A 21427-nucleotide genomic window follows, 5' to 3' on the forward strand; every position below is an offset into this window, starting at 1 on the left:
TCAGCCCTGCGTATTTCAGAATGTGCACATCACCAATGGAAGCCCAATATCTGCACTATTTTAGGAAGGATATGCAGGTAGAGAAACCCATTTCCTCCTCAACACAAAGACCTGGCCTGGATCCCTGTATGTGCAGTGGGCATTGACCGAATCTCATGGAATAATGCTTTTTGCATCCTCTGAGCTTTAAAAATTATGTTCAATTGCTAGAGGTTAGGTGGAATATTGCTTCTTCAGTGTTTTGAAGAAGATAATGAGATATAATTCATCTCTATTATTTTTTTCTTCATTTGATATATAAATGTTTTTGTTCCAATGCTTGGGGGGAAATTCCTTCGATTAATTCACATATTGAGTTAGTTCACCAGGCAGAATACAGCTGAGCATCCTTCTAGACCATAAGTGACTCTGGTCATGGGCCCAAGAATCTTAGAACCAGCTATCTAGATAGTTCTCATATGGCAGCAGACTGGAAGTCACAGCATTAGGGGAACCTTTTTATACTTTAATAGTTGAATATAAATGCACACACATGAATGTATATTTGCTAATGTATGATTCATCACAACATAAAGGAATAAGTGATGCTACTGGAGTCTCTGGCTGTTTTCAGTCATGTAAACCCTTGCACGTCGCTACCTCTGAGAGGCCGTTGAGTTAACTGTCTTGTGATCTTTCTGTCCACTAGTTCCTTTGTTTCAAAAAAAGAACATTATACACTGCATTGTAAAATGCAGCACAGCCGTTGGTACGGTACCTGTGTCCCTGTAAATAACCCTGCATTGAGGAGCCTGCCCAGCAACCCTAGTGAAACCCATTTGGTGCCCCATACAAAGAACAAACATCCAAAGCACAAAACAAAGAGACCTGAGCTTGGAGGTGGAGGGGAGGCTAGTTGAGAAGAGGAAGGAGATCAGTGGAGGAGGAGGGGAACAAGGGAGGGTCCTGGGGGCAAGTATTTTTGAACTACATTATGATTATGTGTGACAATTTCAAAATGAAACCCATTCTTCTGCATGACCAACATATACCTACACATATCCTTAGAACCTTGAGAAGCGATTCAACCTTAGTCTCAAGCAAAAAAAAAATCATTTTTAATAATAGTTGCACATTCTTTTTCATGTAGCTAGGATAAATGTTAATGATAGTCACAGTTACTGGATAACATGTGTGAAACAGCGAGAGCCAGGACTTCAGTCACAACTGCAGGTAAGGAAGAAAGGAATCCAACTAAAGTGAAAGGCTGTTGAGTGCCCGCGAAGACTGTTCGGAACTGGGTTCCTCGAAGTGTAAGGCTGGGCCCAGACTTGCCAAGAGTGGGTAAAGAATCCGATGTAGAAATTGTAAGAAAACAGTGCTAAGTAAAAGGACAGATTATGCTCGAACATCCAAGGGGAGACAGGTTACTGCTCATTTGTACTTTTTTCTAAGATGAAAATAAAGAGCTTAGTTTGCAAGTATCTCCTTCCACTCTTACATGTCAGTTAATAGGGGCCTCTTTTACAGAGGGTGTGGTTTGAAATGCACTTTAATCTCTGTATCACAAAGCGTGGGTTATAACTTAAAAATGAATTGTAATATGGGACTGACTTTCTTCACAGATTGTGTCATTAGTGAAATTCTTGCAGGCTGAGCTGTAGTGACATTGTGCAGTTTTTTTTTCCCAATCTACCACAAAATACATTCTACAGCCACTAGTGCTATTGCTGTGGTAGTTTCTATTTCTAGCATCTGTTACTGTGTTTTTGAAATGGAACATTTGCTGTAGGGGACAGAACATTTAGCACGAAGGATACCAACCACCAACAAAATAAATTGTCTGCAAATAATGATGTAGGTTCCTTGGCAAAATGTTCCTTTTTGTTTTTTTCAGTCTGATAGATTCTCTTCTTCCTCTGGGGTTGTAATGGATTTGGGGAGAAAGAGTCAGGATTTCATTTATTTAGGAAGTAGATGCAAGAATCCAAAAACTGACTGTGTCCTAGTCCGGCCTGCCTCCATTTACTCTTACAACAATATAATTGACTTTGTGTGTATGTGCATGTACGTGTGTGTGTGTGCACGTGCGTTCTATTGAAATGCTGTCTTCAGAGGGCTATTTCCATCCTGTGAATAGTCATGCTATTGAGTATTTCTTACATTGCAGAGTGGATTTTTAAGTTGCAAAACAGTTCTATAGGTATTAAAGTGCTGTCATTTTCATCCAAATGTGCAAATACTTTTAATTTCACATTAGTCCCTTCTATTATTTTTAGGCTTAAAAGTGATACATTTTATAATTTTATTCTCCATATGTATTTTAAATGTTTGGCTATTAAAGTTATATAATCTCTTTAAAAAGCAAAAGCCTGTAGACAACCAAAATTCAAAGTAGTAACCATGAATAAAATAATTCTCAAAGAAAACCCAAAGTCTTCAACCCCCAAGAATAGAATCATAATTGTGAAAAGGCATCAACTTGAAGTAATTTAAGTGACACAGTTTTATAGCTGTCTTAGCATGACCTTGAGAAAATATTTCCTAAAAGGAATTCTCCCTTAAATAATTCTTTTAGACAAGGTCTTAAAGAGAAAACTCTCTTGAAGTGAGCTGTGTCTTTGATGCAGCTATTTTTCTGCAAATTCCCGAGGACAGAATATTTGGTTTTAACTTAAGATAATGAAAGTAATTTTCCTTTGAGAACTAGATTTTCTACCGAATTGTAAAGCCTGTCTGCAGGTGAGATTTAATTTAATCCTTTGAGTACTTAAGAAGCATTCCTGAGACAGTGGCCAAAAAAGTGACAAGATTATTATGTTGTTTATTGACAATGTAGGGACAAGAAAAGGCTTTTTTTATTCACAGTTTAATGATTTTTTAAGTGACCTTAATGTCAATTTTTTAGTTACTAAAATGCACATTATTTAAGCCAAAGATTAGCAGGCACATTAAAGTTGTAAAGTTTGTTGCAATTGAGTTTTAGTGTAGGGATTAAATAGCAATAAAGCAAGCATAGAAGGCAGGCAGTATCTTGTCAACTAAATTTCAAGTTTCAAATAGAGTTAAGGTAGACACAAATGCACAAGGGCTAAAAGGGAGTCCACTTATGAAAATATGAAGAGAACTGACATATTTTGGGTAGAATTAGAATTGTCTATGAATTATGTGAGATTTTAAAGGGTTCATTTGATATTTTTTCTGTGCATCCCATTTTTAAAAAATTCTCCTTTTTCTCAGGGTACTTTGTATATTGTAATAAGCAGAATACTTGCTGATAATAAATAAACAATGAATATAAAAATGGAAGTTCTGTCTGTGCCTGGTTGAAATTTAATCCCAAATTGTACAACACATATAAACTGTAAATGTTCAGATAAAATTGGTGTCATAAATTTTTTTAGTCATTTCCTGTTAAACGTGTGTGCAGATGTATTTTTTACTGCACGCAATGATTTCTTGCATAAACTTTACCTTTCATTTGAGGGTGGACAAAATATGAAAAAAGTTAATACTTTATACATTAAATTAAATAGTTATCAGGATTTTATGTGGAAAACAAACAAAAGTGAATCTATCAACCCACTCAGTAAAAATGAAAAGAGGAGGCCCCAGGCCTCACAGCTTTCCTGTCCTCTCTGTGGCTCTGTTAGCCATGGCCAGAGTGCCAGAGCTTGTCTCCTGTGTGAGCAATTAGTGCTTCCACCCTGCGAGTGTCTCCGGAGGCCGCCTTGGCCTTTGCCATTTTGTCGTTGGATTTTTAAAGAATGTTCCGTTTCAGAACAATTTGTGGATGTTTTAAATTTACTGCTTATTCACTTTATGTCTAAAGGAAAAATTATACAAAATTCCACACTACTTGAGAACAGACTGTCTTGGTTAAGGGTTTGGATCACATTTTAGAATTAGTTTTAAGAAAAAGGAAGACATGGATTCTCTGGAATCTGGAGAAGTGCCAAATGTGGGAAGGAGCTGCCCCTTTTATTTTCAGAACCCTTACCATGGGGTCAGGCTGTGGATGATAACAGAGCCCAGGAGACCTTTAAGTATTGGGGATGTGCCTTGGGGAGCAGTTTCCTTTGTGGTACCTCTGCATCAGCTCCAGTTCTGGCAACAACTGGAATTGTGCAGTATCTCAAGTATTCCACAGGGTGTCACAATGTGGTTGTTCTCAAGAAAATGGTCTGGGAGGAAGTGATTTGAGCCAAGTTTTACCCAGTATTTAAAAGGTCCTGTGTGTGTGTGTGTGTGTGTGTGTGTGTGTGTGTGTGTGTGTCCAGTCAAGGAATATTTATTGTAGGCCTACTGTGTGCCAACCCATGATTAAAATATAAATACTAGTGATATGATGGAGCCTTTCTTCTGTTTGGTACCTTGGCCAGCCCAGTATTTCTCATCACAGTATTTGAATGTATTTTCCATGGTGCTTCCTTCCGTTTGAGAGTCACTCTCAGAGGGAGTGCTTTCTGCAAACCCTTCCCTTGTTGCCCAGCTAGACCCTTCCTCCCTTCCTTCCACCATCTGGTGGCAGTGGGACCTCAATTGTGTTGGTGCAGGAAGTGGGCCAAGAGCCCCAGTTCTACAAGGTGTCTGCCTGAACAGCTAAGGGAAGCAGAAGCCTCTCCACCCACAGTGAACACGAATCTTCGTTCTACCAGCTTCCTAGATTTATTTCTGGGATGAGATTTCAGAGAGAATGAAATAATTTATTGTAACAAAGAACTTTTAGTGGGTTTCTGTTCTGGGACAAGATGACATAAATTCCCTAAGTCCAATTAGCTGAGCTGTATCAATAATCATAAAGGACTCTGAAGGCAGGAAGGAAGGAGCTCTGGGGGACTTGCTGAGCAAATCCAGGGGGAGCCCCTTGGATTTTCTTCCTTTTCCCTGTGATTGTCCCAGAACCCTGCAACAAGAACTCTGCCAACAGGAAAGGGTGGAGGGAAGAAAGGGAGCAAAGGAGAGAAGGAAGAAGGGCAGGGATGCTCGGGGTTTTAGCAACGACCCAGTCAACTCATAAAATGTCACCAGCAAAACCCAGCCTAAGTTAGAGTCAGCATGCCTGCTATCCCAGCCCAAACACAGGGTACATTGCCTAAGACAATGGAAGATGGGAGGATATTACAAAAATATTAAAACACATCAAAATGTCTTATTAAGTGCCTAGAAATGACCCAGATATGATACAGAATTACCCAGTGTCTCAAGAGACCATTACAGAGCTGGGGCGGCGGGGGGGTGGATCACAATTTGCGTGAGGAGAAACAATTGATATCTGAGCATAACAGATATTGTAACTATTGGGTGAAAAAATTAAAGCAATTTTTACAAAATTGATTGGAGGGAGGGAGGGAGAGAGAGAGAGCGCGCAAGAGAGAGAGAGAGAGAGAGAGAGAGAGAGAGAGAGAGAGAGAGAGAGAGAGCGCAAGAGAGAGAGAGAGAGAGAGCCTCCTGGAACATTCAGTAGTAGAGTAAATGAATAGAAAACAGTGTCAGTGAGCTTGGGGAGTCTCAGTCGTGGCTCCTTAATCTGAAAAATGGAGGAACTGGAATGGAAGTCGGATGAGTAGAGCTCATGCACTTGTGGGTGATAATGTGATCTATTTTAATATCAGAATTCAAGGAGAGGAGAAAGAACATGGAGCCAAAAATACTTGAAGTCATTTGAAGATTGAGTAAAAGCTGAAAAATTTCCTGAAGAGATGGCTCAGAGATTAAGAGCACTGGGTGCTCTTCCAAAGGTCCTGAGTTCATTCAATTCCCAGTAACCACATGGTGGTTCACAACCATCCATGATGAGATCTGGTGCCCTCTTCTGGTAAGCAGGCACATATGCAGGCAGAGCACTGTATACAAAATAAAAAAATAAAAACAAAAAAACCCACAAAAAAACAAAAGAAAAGTTTCCTAAATTTGGCAAAAGATGTAAAGTCCCTGGTGTCAAGATGAATGAGCCCCGCATCTCTAAACCAAGGAAGTGCACACCAAAGCTTTGTAATTACACCTCTGAAAACTACAGTGAAATCTTCTAGTGGCCACAGCTACATGTCTCTGTGTGTCAGGAGACCACCAGTGGTTTCTTCATGTGAAACCATTGGCCAGAGAAATTAGCCTTGTACATTTAAAGTGAAGATCCAAAAATGTCAACTACAAATTCTTTGAAATATACTTTGGGAACCAGGGAGGAGGTAAAGCATTCTGGGTAAGGGACAATAATGAGTTACTTGTCAATTGAGCCTGTGTATCAACTCTTAGAGACTGGATGAAGGAAGTTTTCCATGAAAGAAGAAATGCTAGCAGAAAAAGGACTAGAATTTCAAAATGAAAAGATAGCAGTATACATAATGTTTTTAAAAAATTATTCACTTTACATGAGATTGTAGCCCCTCCCTCCTCTCCTCCCAGTCTCACCCTCCTTCCCTTTACCACCTCTTCCCCCTTCCCTACTCCTCAGAAAAGGGAAGCCCCCACCAACCCACCCCAGCATATTAAATCACATCAGGTCTGAGCACATCCTCTTGCACTGGGGAAAGCAGTCCTTCTAGAGAAAGTGATAGAAAAGCAGGCAACAGAGTCCATGTCAGAGATAGCACCTGCTTCCCTTACTAGTGGACCCACATGAATACCAAGGTGCCCATCGAGGACGTATGTGTAGGGGGCCTAGGTCCAGTCTATTGCAGGGTTCTTGGTTAGTGCTTTAGTCTTCACAAGCCCCCTGGGCCCAGGTTATTTGACTCTGTTGGTCTTTTTGTAGAGCTTCTGTCCCTTCACAGTCTTTTTATCCTTCCCCCTACTCTTCCACAAGGCCCCCCATGCTCTGTCCAATGTTTGGCTGTGAATCTCAGCATCTGTTTTGATCCACTGCTAGGTGGAGCCTCTCAAGGGACATCTACGCTTGGCTCCTATCTGCAAGCATAGCAGAATATCATTAATAGTGTCAATGGTTGGCTTTGTCCCATGGGGTGGGTCTCAGGTCGGGCCTGGCATTGGTTGGACGTTCCCTCAATCTCTGCTCTATCTTTATCCCTGCACATCTTGCAGGCAGGGTACATTTTGGGTTGAAATTTTTGTGAATGGGTTGGTGTTCCCCTCTCTCTGCTAGAAGTCCTGTCTGGCTAGAGGGTGTCTTCTTCAGTCTCCATGACCCCTGCTGCTAGGAGTCTCAGCTAGAGTCACCCCCTTATTCTCCCAGGAGCCAGCTTGTCTCGCAGATGCCTCCACCCATGATTTCTCTTCTCTTTGCAAGCCCTCTGTCCTCTTGTCCCTGCTCTCCCCACATTTGAACTCCACCCTCATTTTCCTCTGCCCCCCTCTCCTACCCTGTTCCCTTTCTTCATCCACTTCTGTTTTCTATTCTATTTCTCCTTCTGAGTAAGATTCAAGCATGTGCCCTTGTTATTTAGATTCTTTGGGTCTATGAATTGTAGTATGGTTATCTTATGCTATATCCTCTTTTAAGTGAGTACCTACCATATGTGTCTCTTATACCTGTCAGAATGGCTAAGCTCAAAAACTCAAGTGACAGCACATGCTGTCAAGAATGTGGAGAAAGGGGAACACTCCTCCATTGCCTGTGGGAGTGTAAACTTGTACAACCACTTTGGAAATCATTCTGGTGCTTTCTCAGAAAGTTTGGAATAATTCTGCCTCAAGAACCAGCTATACCACTCCTGGGCATATACCCAAAAGATGCACCACCATACAACAAAGGCATTTGTTCAGCTATGTTTATAGCAGCTTTATTTGTAAAAGCCAGATACTGGAAACAACCTGAAGTCCCACAACCTAGGAATGGATAAAGAAACTGTGGTACATGTACACTATGGAATACTACTCAGCTATTAAAAACAAGGAAATTATGAAATTTGCAGGCAAGTGGATGGAAGTAGAAAATATGCATCCTGAGTGAGGTAACCCAGATCCCAGAAAGATAGTGCTTTCTTTTGATGAATACTTGAGATAAATAAACTTATACAGAGAACACATTTACTTACTTTTAGAATTGGGGGAGGGTTTAGTCTATGACAGATCATCCATAATTCCTTGGGCTCATGGTGCATTTTCTGGTAGAAGCATGTAACCAAGGAAATCTATTCCTTCCTACTAAAAAGATAGGGAACATCAGGTCCCACAATTCCCTTAGAGGGTGTGCTGGCTAGTTTTATGTCAATTTGACACAAGCTGGACTTATCTGTAAGGAAGGAACCTCAATTGAATGCTTACAGAAATTGTGGCTGTAAGGCATTTTCTTAATTAGTCATTGATGGAAGAGGGCCCAACTCAGTATGACTGATGCCATCTCTGAGCTGGTGGCCCTGGGTTATATGAAAGTGGCTGAGCAGGGCATGGGGAACAAGCCAGTAAGCAGCATCTCTCCATGGCTTCTGCATCAGCTGTTGCCTTCAGGTTCCTGTCTTGTTTGAGTTCCTGTCCTGACTTCCCTCAATTGTATGGAAGTGTAAGCTGAATAAACTCTTTCCTTCCCAACTTGCTTTTGACTGTGGTGTTTTATCACAGCAATAGTAACCATAACTACATCAAAAGGCACACTCCAGTGACTTAAAACATCCTCCGAGGCTCTCCCCTCAAACACTGTCACCTTCTCCTAGTCTTGCTATGCTCTGGAGAAAATGCTTTTTAAACAGATGGGCCTTTGGGGAGCCATTGGCGATCTAAGTGATAGCCACTGTACACATACTGTAAACTGCCATTCTCCTAATGAGTTTCCTAAGTCATAGTTAGTTGTTGGCATGAAGGATCTGGCATCCTTTACATTTCTCCATGGTATCATCTGCACAAAGGCTCTTTGGTTTGATGCACTCTCATGTCTATTTTTATGTTTTTCTATTGATACTAAAGGTGTTTTGTGAAAAAGAAAAACAAACAAGCCAAAGGAGTTATCCAGGCCAGTGGCCCAGAGGCTTTGCCTGTGATTCCTTCTAGTCGTGTTAGCTCCAGGTTCCATTTCAGCCTGTGACCGACTTGGGGAGAGTCTTTGTATGTGGTATGAGCTGGGGCCCAATTTTGAGTACCCAGTTTCCTTGAAAAGATTATCAGAAAGATTTTATTCTTCATTGTGTATGCTTGGAAATTTTACATAAATCAATTGTCTGTAAATGTATGAATTTAGTTTTGAGACTTGGGGCATTGGTCTACGTTGTTTTCTTTTGTCCTGTGGTGATTACGACAGCTTTGTCCTATATTTAGAGATCAGGTAGTTTTAAGCCTTTAACTTTGCTTTTGGTTCATCATCTTTTTGTCTACTCATAATGTTTAGTGGTTTCATGTGTATCTCAGATTTTTTTCTAATTCTATGAAAAATGTCACTGGAATTTTATTAGAGATAGAATTTAATCTCGAGGCTATTTGGGTAGTACAGACACTCTTTGTCGTGGTTATTTTGTTTTGTGAGAAGGTTTTTCTGTGTGTCCCAGGCTGTTCTAGACCCAACTTGTGGCTGAGGCTAACGTTAATCCCCATCTCCAGCCTCTGCCTCCTGAATGCTAGGCTCATGGGCATGCATCGCCACACCTAACTAGACTTCTTAAGAGGATAGAATGTCCAGTCTGTGGGCATGGGTTAGCTTTTCATTGTGTGTGTGTGTGTGTGTGTGTGTGTGTGTGTGTGTGTGTGTGTGTGTGTTGGGACCCGTTTGGGGGTCGCAGATCAGATATCCTGCATATCAGATACTTACATTACAATTCATAACACTAGCAAAATCACAGTTATGAAGCAGCAATGAAATACTTTTTGGGGGTGGGGAGAGGTCACCACAACACAAGGAACTATACTAAAGGATCACAGCATTAGGAAGGCTGAGTACCCCTGCTCTAGAGAGTACTTCAACAGTGTTTTACATAATAAAAACAACTTCCATATGACCCAGAAATCATCCCGGTGGCATTTATACCAGAGTAGTAAAAACTTCTGTTCAAAGATAAAAAAGCACAAACCTGTGTGTGAATGTCTTAGCAAAATACTTGCAAAGGCTCAAACTGGAAACAACCTGAATGCCCTTAAAGAGGTTAAAGAAGCTGGCACAGTGATAGGGTGGAGCACCACTCAAAAATAAGTGCTAACGAATTATTTAACAGCCGAGCAATTGGGATAGATCCCTAGACAGTTATGCTCATTGACAGAAACCAGTCTGAAATTACATACGTACTTTAAGAGTATGTTTATGTTTTCATAGTCACGAAATTATAGAAATGGAGAAAAGTAATGGTTGCTAAGTGTTTATAAAGCCAGTATGGAGACTATCCTGAAAGACCATAGGAGACAGAAGGGGCGGGGCGGGGGAAGAGAATGGAGAACAAAGCCAGTGTTTTTCTAGAGATGTCTGCTTGTTGGACCTGGAGCTATGAAGCTTTCCATAGGTATTGTAGACATGAGTCGGTTGTGTGGCCACCAGACTCCGGCTTTGCTACTGACTTTGTGAAGAAGGGCATCTCACTCCACAAGGAGAGAACACCCAGTGTTTGCATCATCAGCCTCTCTTGCTATTGCGCTATTGGCTTAACTTTGTCTCTGCTTTTTATTTCACTAAATGCACCTGTCCGAGTAGTTGGAAAGCTGGGAATTTGATGGCATCTTTCCACTGTGGTGACTGTGAAGTCACATGGTCATGGGGCAGCACGATCATGGTAGTGATGGAACCCAGCAGTTTTCACCGAAGCCCAGGTATCTGCTGTCTGCTGCTCAGCAGTAGCATCTGTGCTAGGCTACTTGTGTCAGAACTTTAGGCACAGAATTCTGGTCTTTTCATGTAACCTTCACATTTCCAGCAGGTTTTTGAATTCCCTAATTATTTTTTCCCTCAAATTTGACTGTTTGTCTCCAGCTTCAGCCAATAACTGTAACTAATACCTAAGGAAAGGATAACAAGAATTCCAGAAATATGTCTTTTAGGAACAAAAAAAAAAAAAAAAAAAAAAGAGAGAGACTTTTTAGTAGTTGAATTTCAGAGTCTCATAAAGTGAACCCAAAATGCACCTTTGGGTAAGATTTACAAATAGAAACACGCTATAGTAGGAGTCTCTACAAAGACCTTACCAGTCACTTTTTATATCTTCTTTCTAGAATCCCAGAGCCAAAGGAACCAGCCGTTTCCTGCTCTGTTCTCTTTATGTAGGACAATCTCTTTAGTAGCCACACTACTTTTTCCTTCCTTACTTTATTCAGCAAATTAATGGCCAGAGATGTTAAACTGAGAACTTTGGTCTTAACTGAGCTTACAACAGAGTTGTAGAGCTAGTCACGTGAAGAGCCAGTTCTGCCTCTCAGCTGCAAATCCAGCCTTCGACAGGGCAGCCTTAATAGAGTGTAAGAAGTTCAGAGGAAGAAAGTTAACCCAGCTATGGGGGCCGAGAAGGCTTTCCGAAGGGTAAAGGGTGTGTGTTGCTTTGAGTCTAGAGTTGAGCAGGTATAGAGTTGGAGTAGGAAAAGCTTTCCAAGTACAAGAAGCAGACAGAGGCGGCAAGGATCTCACTCCCGCTGGACATGCGCCCTGTCCTAGCTCTGGCTCTTGGAACATCTCTTGAAGAGCCTCATGCATGACCTTGACAAGGGTGGGAGCCAACAAGGGAACCTCAGGAGGGAAATCATGCTCCTACAGATCTGAATCTCGCCTGCCTGGCTAAGACTGATGGACAGCCTTGGACGGTGGAGTTTCAGAAGTTAGCTTAAGCCCATGTAGCAAGAGGGTTGCCATGTGATCCCCAGGGTCTGAGAGCTGCCATGCCTTGCTTGCTCTCCAGGGATCTGCTCTGAAAGTATAGCTCTTGCTTCAGACACACACAGTTTGGTGACTGTTCTGGATGGCTGTGACCAGAAACATCTTTCTTCAATGGCGAGTGTGGTATTGCTCAGGCCTGTCATGCACAGATCTATTAGCCCCTGGTGCAGCACAGACCTGCCTCTCATCCTTGGGGTGCATAGGCCTGTCTCCCACTCCAAGAATCACAGTGACCAGGGAGTTCTCTATGTTCCAAGGTGGGTTGTCTCTTTGTAAAATGCAAGATTTCTTAAAAACTGTCTCTGCAATTCCCAGTCCTAACCCTGGTTTTCAGTTTGCTTAATGTCCAATTCCTGTTATTTGGACTTTGTGGAGCCTCACACTTTTGAGAAAAAGATTCCAAACATTTTACTGTAAGTGTCATAACAGTTTGAGAACAAGAGAAAGATGTATAATAATTTTCTAGTAGATTAAAAAAATAAAACTTAATTTTTATAAAGAATTTTTAGGAGCTAAAAGTAATCTTTCCTCATGTAATAAACCCTTTTAAGAAGTAAAGGTTACTTCAAAGCTCATTTTAAAATCATTTTGATGCTTTTTAGTTGGTTTGAAAGTATTTTTATTTTGTGTATTGTCTTCAAGGAAAAGAAGCTGAAAGATACAGAAAAGAATGGGAGAGACTCAAATTCACTTTAGTGCCAAAAAAAATTCTTAGTGGCATACATATACTAAATACATACATATTTATAGACTATGCTATATATACCTACACAAGAGCTTCATTTTTACCAAGTTAATGTTGCATTGTTTTATATTACGCTGTTTTCTTCTTCATATTCTAATGTTTTCATTAAATTTTCAATTGGGTGCAATCAGGGTGTCAAATACTTTCACAGCAATTTCATTGTATACAACTTGATGGGACTTGCCTATTTTTTGTTACTCTGCAAAATACCAACGATGGCTCCTTCTGAGTAACAGGGAAAATGGTTTTAGCTCTGAGTTCTGGATGCGGAACAGCACTGCACCAGCATCAGCTTCTGGTGGCAGCCTAATGGCTGTGGCACAGCATGGCAGGCAGCGTTATAGCGTGAGCCTGCATGTCACATAGTGACAGGTTACTGGAAGAGGGGACAGGCTTGCTCCCTGATAGCAAACCACTCTTGGGAGAACTAATTGAGTCTGATGAAATGAATTCCATCCAATGAGAGAAGAGCCTCCACAATGTCACCACACCCTGGCTTCAGAGCACTGAGGACCCAGCTTCCAGAGGGACCTCTTGGGACACAGACTGCACCCAAAGCCTAGCACAGGGACAATTTATTTTTGCTAGTCATTTGTAGCGTTTGTTCATTATTTACTTGTGTATTTAGCATTTTATATCACTTTAATACATTTTATTTTTGTGTTACTGGATGTGCCACAGCACATGTGTGTAGGTAAGTGGACAGCTTGCAGGAATTGTTTCTCTTTTTCCACCATGTGGGCCCTGGGAATTGACCTCGGGTTGTCAGATTTGATGGCACGTACCTTCAGCTACTGAGCAATCTCACTGTCTCTGGTGTATATTTAAAGTTTCACTAGCCAGGTTTTAAGGATTCCCTTTTATAATTGTTTATGTCCATGTGTTTGTGTGTCTGCCTCTGTGAATGTATGCCACGTGCTTGCAGGTGCCCTCAGAGGCCAGAAGAGGGCATCTGATCCTCTGGAGCTGGAGTTTTAGGTGGTTTTGACCTGGGTACTGGGAGCTGACCTGAGATCCTCTGCAAGAGGAGCAAGTAACTTACCTGTTGGACCCTGCCCTCTGCCCCCAGAACCACCAAGGGTATTTTTTTTAAAAAAGCAAAAAGGGAAAAAGCCCTACTTGGTTTGAGATTGTACGCAGGAGATAATCAAAACTTCCAATAATGAAAATAGAAGTTCTGTTCTTCCACCTCCTTCTCAGACTGTTTCATTTTTCATGATTTTTACTTACCGGTGCATGTACCAATTTATAGTTGTTTGTTTGTTTGTTTGTTTGTTTTACAAAAGTCATACAAAGACTCTATTCTTCACACTGTTATATGTTTTGTAGCCTCTTAAGTCTCCTTTTTATAAGAAGTGTGTTTGTGTGTGTGTGTGTGTGTATGTGTGTGTGTGTTTGTATCTGTATGTGTAAGCATGCAGTGGCATGCATGTGGAGATTAAAGGACAGCCTCAACTATCTATCCTTGCCCTCCACCTTGCTTGAGACTGGGTCTCTGTTGTTGGCCACTGTGTACACCAGGCCGTCTGACCCACAAGCTTCTGGGGGAATTCTCTTGTCTCTGCCTCCATCTTGCTGCAGGTGCATTTGGGATTGCAGGCACGTGGCACATTTCGCCTTCGATGACTTCTGGGGCTCTGACTTCAGGACCTCACACTTAGGCAGCAATCATTTTTCGCTGCCAAGCCATCTCCGCAGTCCAAGACTCATTCTTGAGATGTTTATACAGCGTTTCTTAAAGTGGTTTCCCTATTCTAAATCTGTCCGTCAACCTTGGCCAAAGCGCCACCATTAGCTTTGTTAGCTCAAATGCCTTGAAACATTGGAAACATCCATTGAGCCCAGTCAGGTTCTGTCAGCTCAGGTGTAGATACCTCATTGCCTTTCTCTTTAGAGCAGCAGCGCTCACTCTGTAGCACAGGCTGGTCTGGAAGTCACTGTAGGGCCTGGGCTATCCTCATCGTCTGACAGACCTTCCTGCTCTAGCCTCCTAACTCTCAGGATATAGCACCCTGTCACCACACTTGGCTTCTCTGGAGCTGCTTGGATGACGCTGTAGTGGCACCTCCCTTGTCACCATCACTGTGTCCTCTCCATTTTCGTGACTGCTGCCAGCATTATTTGCATGACCACTCCAGATTCGTGTGAAAGGTGCCAAGTAATCGCAGAAGTTGCTTGAGTAGCAACAGCGGGAAACATGCATTTGGAACGGGTCCGTGAGAGAGCTGGGTGCAGGACGCAAATGTTTTGAATGGACTTATCTTAGAGTTGTACTGCTTTTTTTCCCCTTGTCATTTAAAAACCCTTAATATGGATAAATTGTTTGCTTAGTGGGATTAAAAAAAAAACCTTAGATAAGAAATATATGGTCTGAGAGCAGAGAATAAAAACATGAATGATAATGCACGTAACGCTTAGGAGAAGGTCCTTGCTGCTGCGGCCAGGCAGACCTTATAATCGGCTGTTTTCTATGTTTATTTCAGGATGCAGATACTGGATAAAAGTGGCTGGTTGGCTGCCAGCATCTGACTTAGTTGCCAAATGGAGTGTTTAGTCCTTGTTGCATATGTTTTATATCACAAGTTCTTCCCATTAACAGTCTGCTGCTGATAACCTGCTTGGCTTTTCATGTGGTCACTTTGAAACAGCCACTTGACAACATTTGCTCTCTCACAGAGGTTCTTGCTGAATAAAGGAGTAAGTGGATGGCTGTGTGGGCTATGCCATAGGCTGACAGGCTGCCTAGGAAAGAGTGGGCACCCACTCGGCGTCTGCTCAGTGAGCGAATTAATCCCGTGGGAACCTTTTTTTTTTGTTTCACTGTGGCAAGATCTGTAGACCTGAACCTTAAAAGTGTGGTTAAATGGGTAGAAACATAGAGAAAGAATAGTTTTTAAATGTCTAGAGGACTTTGTTTTTGTATGGAGAGAATATTCTGATTATAACTAGAAAATTATATTAAGTGAATTAAGTTCTCAAATTTTCCTAGATTCTAAGTCAAGTGTAATCTCAGCCTACTGATGATGCCCATAATATCAGGTCCTTAAAAAGCAACATAAAAAAGAGATTGCTTCGAGAACCTTGGCTTTGATTACATATAAAATGTGTATTGAATATGTTAATCTTTATTTCTAGATTGAAAACTTGCAAGAACAACTTAGGGATAAGGACAAACAACTGACCAACCTGAAAGACAGAGTGAAGTCCTTGCAGACAGATTCCAGCAACACAGACACTGCACTGGCTACACTGGAGGAAGCCTTGTCGGAAAAGGTGAGTTTAATTCAAATTTTAGAGAAACAGCACAGGGAGGAATCAATCCAAATACATGCAGATACACCTGCATTTCTCATCCCTCCACTCCCTCTAGTCCCAACTCATTCTCAGACTGCCATTTTAGCTAGACACTGGGAACACTGCAGCCATAGAAACTGATACCTTGGCTGTCAGCAGAAACATCAACTAACTTTTCATTAAATTTTGGACGATAAAAACCTTAGCCCACCCCATCGGGTCACCCTTCCTCCCTGATAAAACCCCTTTCTGGCCAGCACCCTGCCTCAATGCCTGTCTCTTCCTTGCATCGCTGTGCTCTAGCTCTGCTGACCCTTTAGATTTCAAATATGTCCTGTTCTCTCTGCCTCCATCACTTTGCATTTGGTCTTTTTGGCTGGGATGTGATTTTCTATGTGCAGATTTAATTCTTTGAGTCAAGAATGTGAATGTGGCACGTTGGTTGTGTGAGTTCAAATCCTAGGTCCACTCTTTGGGGTAAGCTTCTTGGCCTCAGATGTGAAACTGGGATAATAAAATCCCCACCTATTGGATTATGCCATGTTTAGGAGAGAATGTGTGTAGACCATTCGAAAGGGATTATAGTTGTCGTTATTATTTTATGAGTCATTTTCTGTAGAGACACTGTTGGTGTGTCCCCACTCTACACAGCAAACTCCCACACATTCTTATTATAATTATAGCTCCTCGTACACCCATCTTAATGGGATTAACTGCCGTTTTACGCTGGACTCCAAACTGAGACAACATGCCCTGTGTGCCTTCGTTGGCCATCCCCGGGGCTTAGCATAACACCTTCTGGGCTGCCCACTAGATCCTGGATACTGGCTGAAGTCCCCACCCTCCAGTGACTCTCACAGAGGTCTCATTCTCAGGAGGGAGAAGGGGAAACAGAAAGTGATGAATTAGTGGCACATGTGGGTTTTTAGAGGGCTGTTATTTTCTGCCGATGGAAAGAAATCAGAGAGGGGTACATGACCCCTGGGGCTTTATGGCTTAGAGACAGGTTTTAGGTAGAACAGGAAAGTGATGTTTAAGGAAAGACTTGAAGAATGTGGCGGTGAGCCGTGAGTCCTTCTGCAAAGACGTAAGTTGTAGGCAGAGAGGAGAGCAAAGGTAAGGTGCTTGGGAAGAAGTCAGTAACATCTCTCAGGGCCTGATAAGAAACTGTCTCAGGGATGTCATTCTAAAGCTTTCATTGCAAAGCATTCATTCTGACTGATGCTGAAGGGGTTACCATGAAGAAAAGCATTAATGAATGAAAGAACGAGGTCCGTTAGACAAACAGACCATTCTGATCTTCGTCTACTATCAAAATGACCTCTCCTTCCTTCCATCTGGTTGAATTCATCCACCCATCCGCTGTGTAGCTCTTGTAGGTATGTCTGCAGGTGAGCTTCCCAATTATATGCTTACTCTTCACTGCAAGGGCCAGGGCCAGCAGGGGTGCAGCGAAAGTTACGTAGTGACTGTGAGATCAGGGGCTGGCGAGGTAGCATAATGAGAAAAGTGTATGCTCTTCAAGCACGAGGACCCAAGCTTGCACCCTCAAAGCACGCCTAAAGCTGGACTCAGTAGCACATGTCTTTAATCCCAAGGTGAGGCAAGACGGGCAGGAGACAGAAGAATCCCCAAGTACTCACAGGCCACAAACAAGATGGAAGGCAAGCAGTGACCCCTAAGGCTGCCATCGCCCTTTATCTCCATGTACACACCATGAAAAGTTCCCACTACCACACACACTAGGAGCTGGTGGGGCAAGGAAAGGCAAGGATGGGTGAAATCCCAGCTGTCACAGAGAATTCTAAAGAAGAGCTTATTTGGAGATTAACCTTACAATGTGTCAGTACAGGTTCTAGGCCCATTATTGACATCATTTTCTGAGTTTCGTATCTGAGTCACAGGCACCAATTTAATAATTAAAAATAAGAAATAAGATGCCAGGTAACAGATATTATATAATATTATACTATATGAGGTTTATTAAATGAGCATGGGGAGAGAAGGGAATGGGGGAGCAGGGGTATCCCAGAGAGAGAGAGAGAGAGAGAGAGAGAGAGAGAGAGAGAGAGAGAGAGAGAAGAAGAAGAAGAAGAAGAAGAAGAAGAAGAAGAAGAAGAAGAAGAAGAAGAAGAAGAAGAGGAAGAAGAAGAAGAGGAGGAGGAAGAGGAGGAGGAGGAGGAGGAAGAAGAAGAAAGTAAGAAAGAGAAAGGGAGTAAGGGAATAAGAGCTATTGACGTCATTTTCAAATTCAGCTAGAATTGAAGAAAATTTAAAAAGCTGAAACGTGAAAGTGAAGTCATATATAGGTACTTTCTCTTCACTTCTGTTCCTTTTCAGTTCTGCAGCACTTTATATACCATGTCCAGAGTGCTTTATATGATATGGAGTCTTCTTTGGAGAATATCATGCAATAATGGCGGCATCACGATGTATGGATGTAAGCTGCAGCAAGGCCCGGGGCCAGCCTTACATCTAGTCGTACTGGGTAACCCCAACCAGTAATTTTCCCTTTCAGTGCTTCACGTCTTCTCTGTTGAATGAAAGAATTAGATTATGTAGTCCATCCGTTTCCCAAGCCACTGTAATCCTCATTATGATTTGTTCTGCCACTTCAGAATCAGCAGGAGGGACCATGGAAATTATGGTGCTAGAAACATCAAAGCTGTGAACATAAAATCTTGAGTTGGGTCTAGGTATGCTTTACCCTACTTCTTCAGTCTTCATGGCATACAGTAACTACATGGAAGGTCAAGAAAAGGGCGACAATTCTAGGTTAAGTAGTCTTCAAGGTCATATTCAAATTATGAATGTATACGTTTGAGATGACTAGTAAGAGCTGATATAATTTTATTTGAGCACCTATAAGAATACTTAGTACAATGATATTTCAGAGACATAATTTTTTAGCTTGGAAAATTTATTTTCAGAGTTATCTGTAGCAATTTTGGTCACAAAGGTGGAATGATTAAGAAAGTATTTAAATTACGTGTTCCTGTTGCATATTTGAGGGATATGTCAGTCCCTTCCTCTTGATTTCTTTCTTAAAAATTCACAGACTTAACCAGATGCATATACCTTTCATATCATGGACTCTTGACTGGCTTTTATCTTTTTTTCTGGACCCTATTTCAATTACTTGAGTTTAAAGTTCCTAATTCTAAGACATCCTCTTTGTAAAATCTTCTTTTGAGGTCTGAGGGGCGTGAGAAGAAGGGAGTTAAGGCTAGCGCGAGCCTGGCCATTCTTCTCTTCCCACCATTGCTTCGTAGTCAGTAACTGCTTCCAGTATCTTCTCCCTGGGTCCACCCAGTACTGAACTGCCCAAATGAGCCTCTGAATTACCTGACCTCCAGTTTTGGTCTCTTTCGAAACCACGTAGACAGGGCCTTATCCAGACTGCAGGGTTGGAACCCTGGGTTCGTAGCGTCTGAAGTGGACCTTGGACGGTGACTTGAGAGCTAGCAGGATGAGGTGGGACTCAAAAAAGAGTCAGATGGTTTAGTGGACTACAGGGAGGACTTTTGGTGACTGTAGAAAGCTGGGAACTTTGTGACATGGCTCAGAAATTCAACATGATTTTATAAATGAAGATGCTGAAGTCCAATAAAACCACGGTGTGGATAAGCCTTGGCGTCTGAGCTTGTTCTCTTCCACACTATTTACTACTGATTTGGGGGCACTGTGGTGACAGCTGAAAACTAACACAGAAGAATTTATTTGGATTAGATTTTCTAAAGAATCCCAAAATAGAATGCTAGTGTATTTCAGAAGCACAGGAAAGCTCATTGAAGAGGAGCTGGGAAAGACAAGCACTAGAATATTTAACTATTTCTCCTGTAGATCAGAAGCGTTTCATTGTATCCACGTAGTCTTGTCACCTGAGATCTTTTATAAAGGCTGTTTTCTCTGTCCCTCTACTGTGAGCCCCAGTGAAATGTGATTTTTAAGCGTGTCCGGAGATTCAAATGCATTAGGAAACCACTAACTTTCCACTCAGTTTCTTTTCCCTTTGCTATGGTAAGGCACTTTGACAAAAAGCAATTAGTTTTTGTTTTGTTTTGTTTTTTGAGACAGTTTCTCTGTGGAGCCTTGGCTGTCCTAGACTCGCTTTGTAGACCAGGCTGGCCTCGAACTCAGAGATCAGCCTGCCTCTGCCTCCCGAGTGCTGGGATTAAAGGCGTGCGCCACCACGCCCGCTTGACAAAAGCAATTTAAGGAAGAAAAAAATATTTTACCTCTCAGTTCAAGGTACATTTGTTCATGACAGGGAAGTAAGGCAGGGGAAGCTAGGAGCAGCTTGTCACGTTATGTTCCCTGTCATGAGAAAAGGGCACCAAGTACATACATGCAATTGGCTCTCTACATAATCCAGGATGTACTGCCCAGTGATTATTTCCAGCCATCAATAAAATAGGTTTTCCCATATCAATTACTATAACCAGATAACAAGCTCCCAATTGTATGCCCACAGCCTCTGCTAAAATAATGAACAAGTTTAGTACTTTCAGGAATAATGGCACAGAGTAAATAAACATCATTGCTATTCCAAATGGAAAAAAGCAGGCAGGCACAAGAAACAATCACACTTAAACAAAACAAAACAAAAGAACAACAAACCACTCCAAAACCCAACAGGGAAAGCACCAAATTCTGCTACTCTATGCCTGGCATCTTGGGCACATAATGTAATCATTTGAGTTACAGTAATCTTGCATAGCCTCACCTCCTTAGCTCTGCTTCCATCAGCATATAGATGGTCTTCTGGGCAATTTCCAGTCCATGCCTGCAACTCTCCTTGGACTCCATCCCATGATCTTGACATCTCTAATTCCCTGGATGTTCCAGAACATCCTGGTTTGCACTTTCAGAGCTTCATGCAGTGTCCTCTCAGGGCATCTTTACAGAGACTCTGGCCCTACCTCATATTGCCTGACCTCAGATGCTCTGCGTGGCCCCATAATTCCTTCATGCCTTCAAAGCAATAACACATAGCTGAATGCAATTATTAGTTCAATAGCCAACTTAACAGTCTAGAATCATCTAAGAAAAGAGTCTCCCTTAGACATTACCAAGCTCAGCTTGGCCTGCGGGCATACCTGTGAGGGAGAGATTTTTTTCCTAAACTGGCTTAATTGGGGGTGGGGAGACCCAGCCTGAGTGTGGGCAGCACCATTTCAGAGGCTGGCCTTGAACTCTATAAGAGCGAAGAGAGCAAGCTAGTAAATGTGCATGCGTTTCTTTCTGTGCTTGATAATGGCTAGGTAATGCTTTGATGTCTTTACTTTCTGAAAATAATAGTCTGTAACATGGAACTGTAAGCTTACATGAAACCATGGTGATACCAAGTTCTTCTGCTAGCTCAGGATGGCTACATAGTTTGGAACACAGTTATGTTAGTTTCTGTGACCTGACCCTGGAGAAGCATACCTCTGGGCATCTGCTTTTCAGGAACTAGAAACTCTCTTAACAGCTCTGTTTCAATGTGGATGTTTCTTTTCAAATAAGCTTGCAATTTCACAAGCCAGAGCCTTCAATGGGTGGTGCCTTGCCCTTAACGCATATGTCCCCATTGGTCTAGTGCAGAACAGCATATTTCTTTTTAATCATTACCCTCTGTCTTTCAACTAGTTCCTTGGCTGCAAAGTTTAACATGTTCAAGTTCTTTTCTTCCT

The 21427-nt window shown here is 41.9% G+C and overlaps 1 protein-coding gene across 4 annotated transcripts in view; it reads left to right on the plus strand.

The window, feature by feature from the left end:
* Erc2 (ELKS/RAB6-interacting/CAST family member 2) overlaps positions 1-21427 on the plus strand; it is a 925224-nt gene that overhangs the window by 403797 nt on the left and 500000 nt on the right. For all 4 annotated transcript variants that reach the window (XM_051140768.1, XM_051140793.1, XM_051140783.1 and 1 more), the window contains exon 9: positions 15594-15731. In XM_051140768.1, coding sequence (XP_050996725.1) covers positions 15594-15731 — 138 coding nt within the window. The remainder of the gene's footprint in view (positions 1-15593; positions 15732-21427) is intronic.

The sequence above is a fragment of the Acomys russatus genome, chromosome 3, assembly GCF_903995435.1.
Source record: "Acomys russatus chromosome 3, mAcoRus1.1, whole genome shotgun sequence".
Classification (NCBI taxonomy): Eukaryota; Metazoa; Chordata; class Mammalia; order Rodentia; family Muridae; genus Acomys; species Acomys russatus.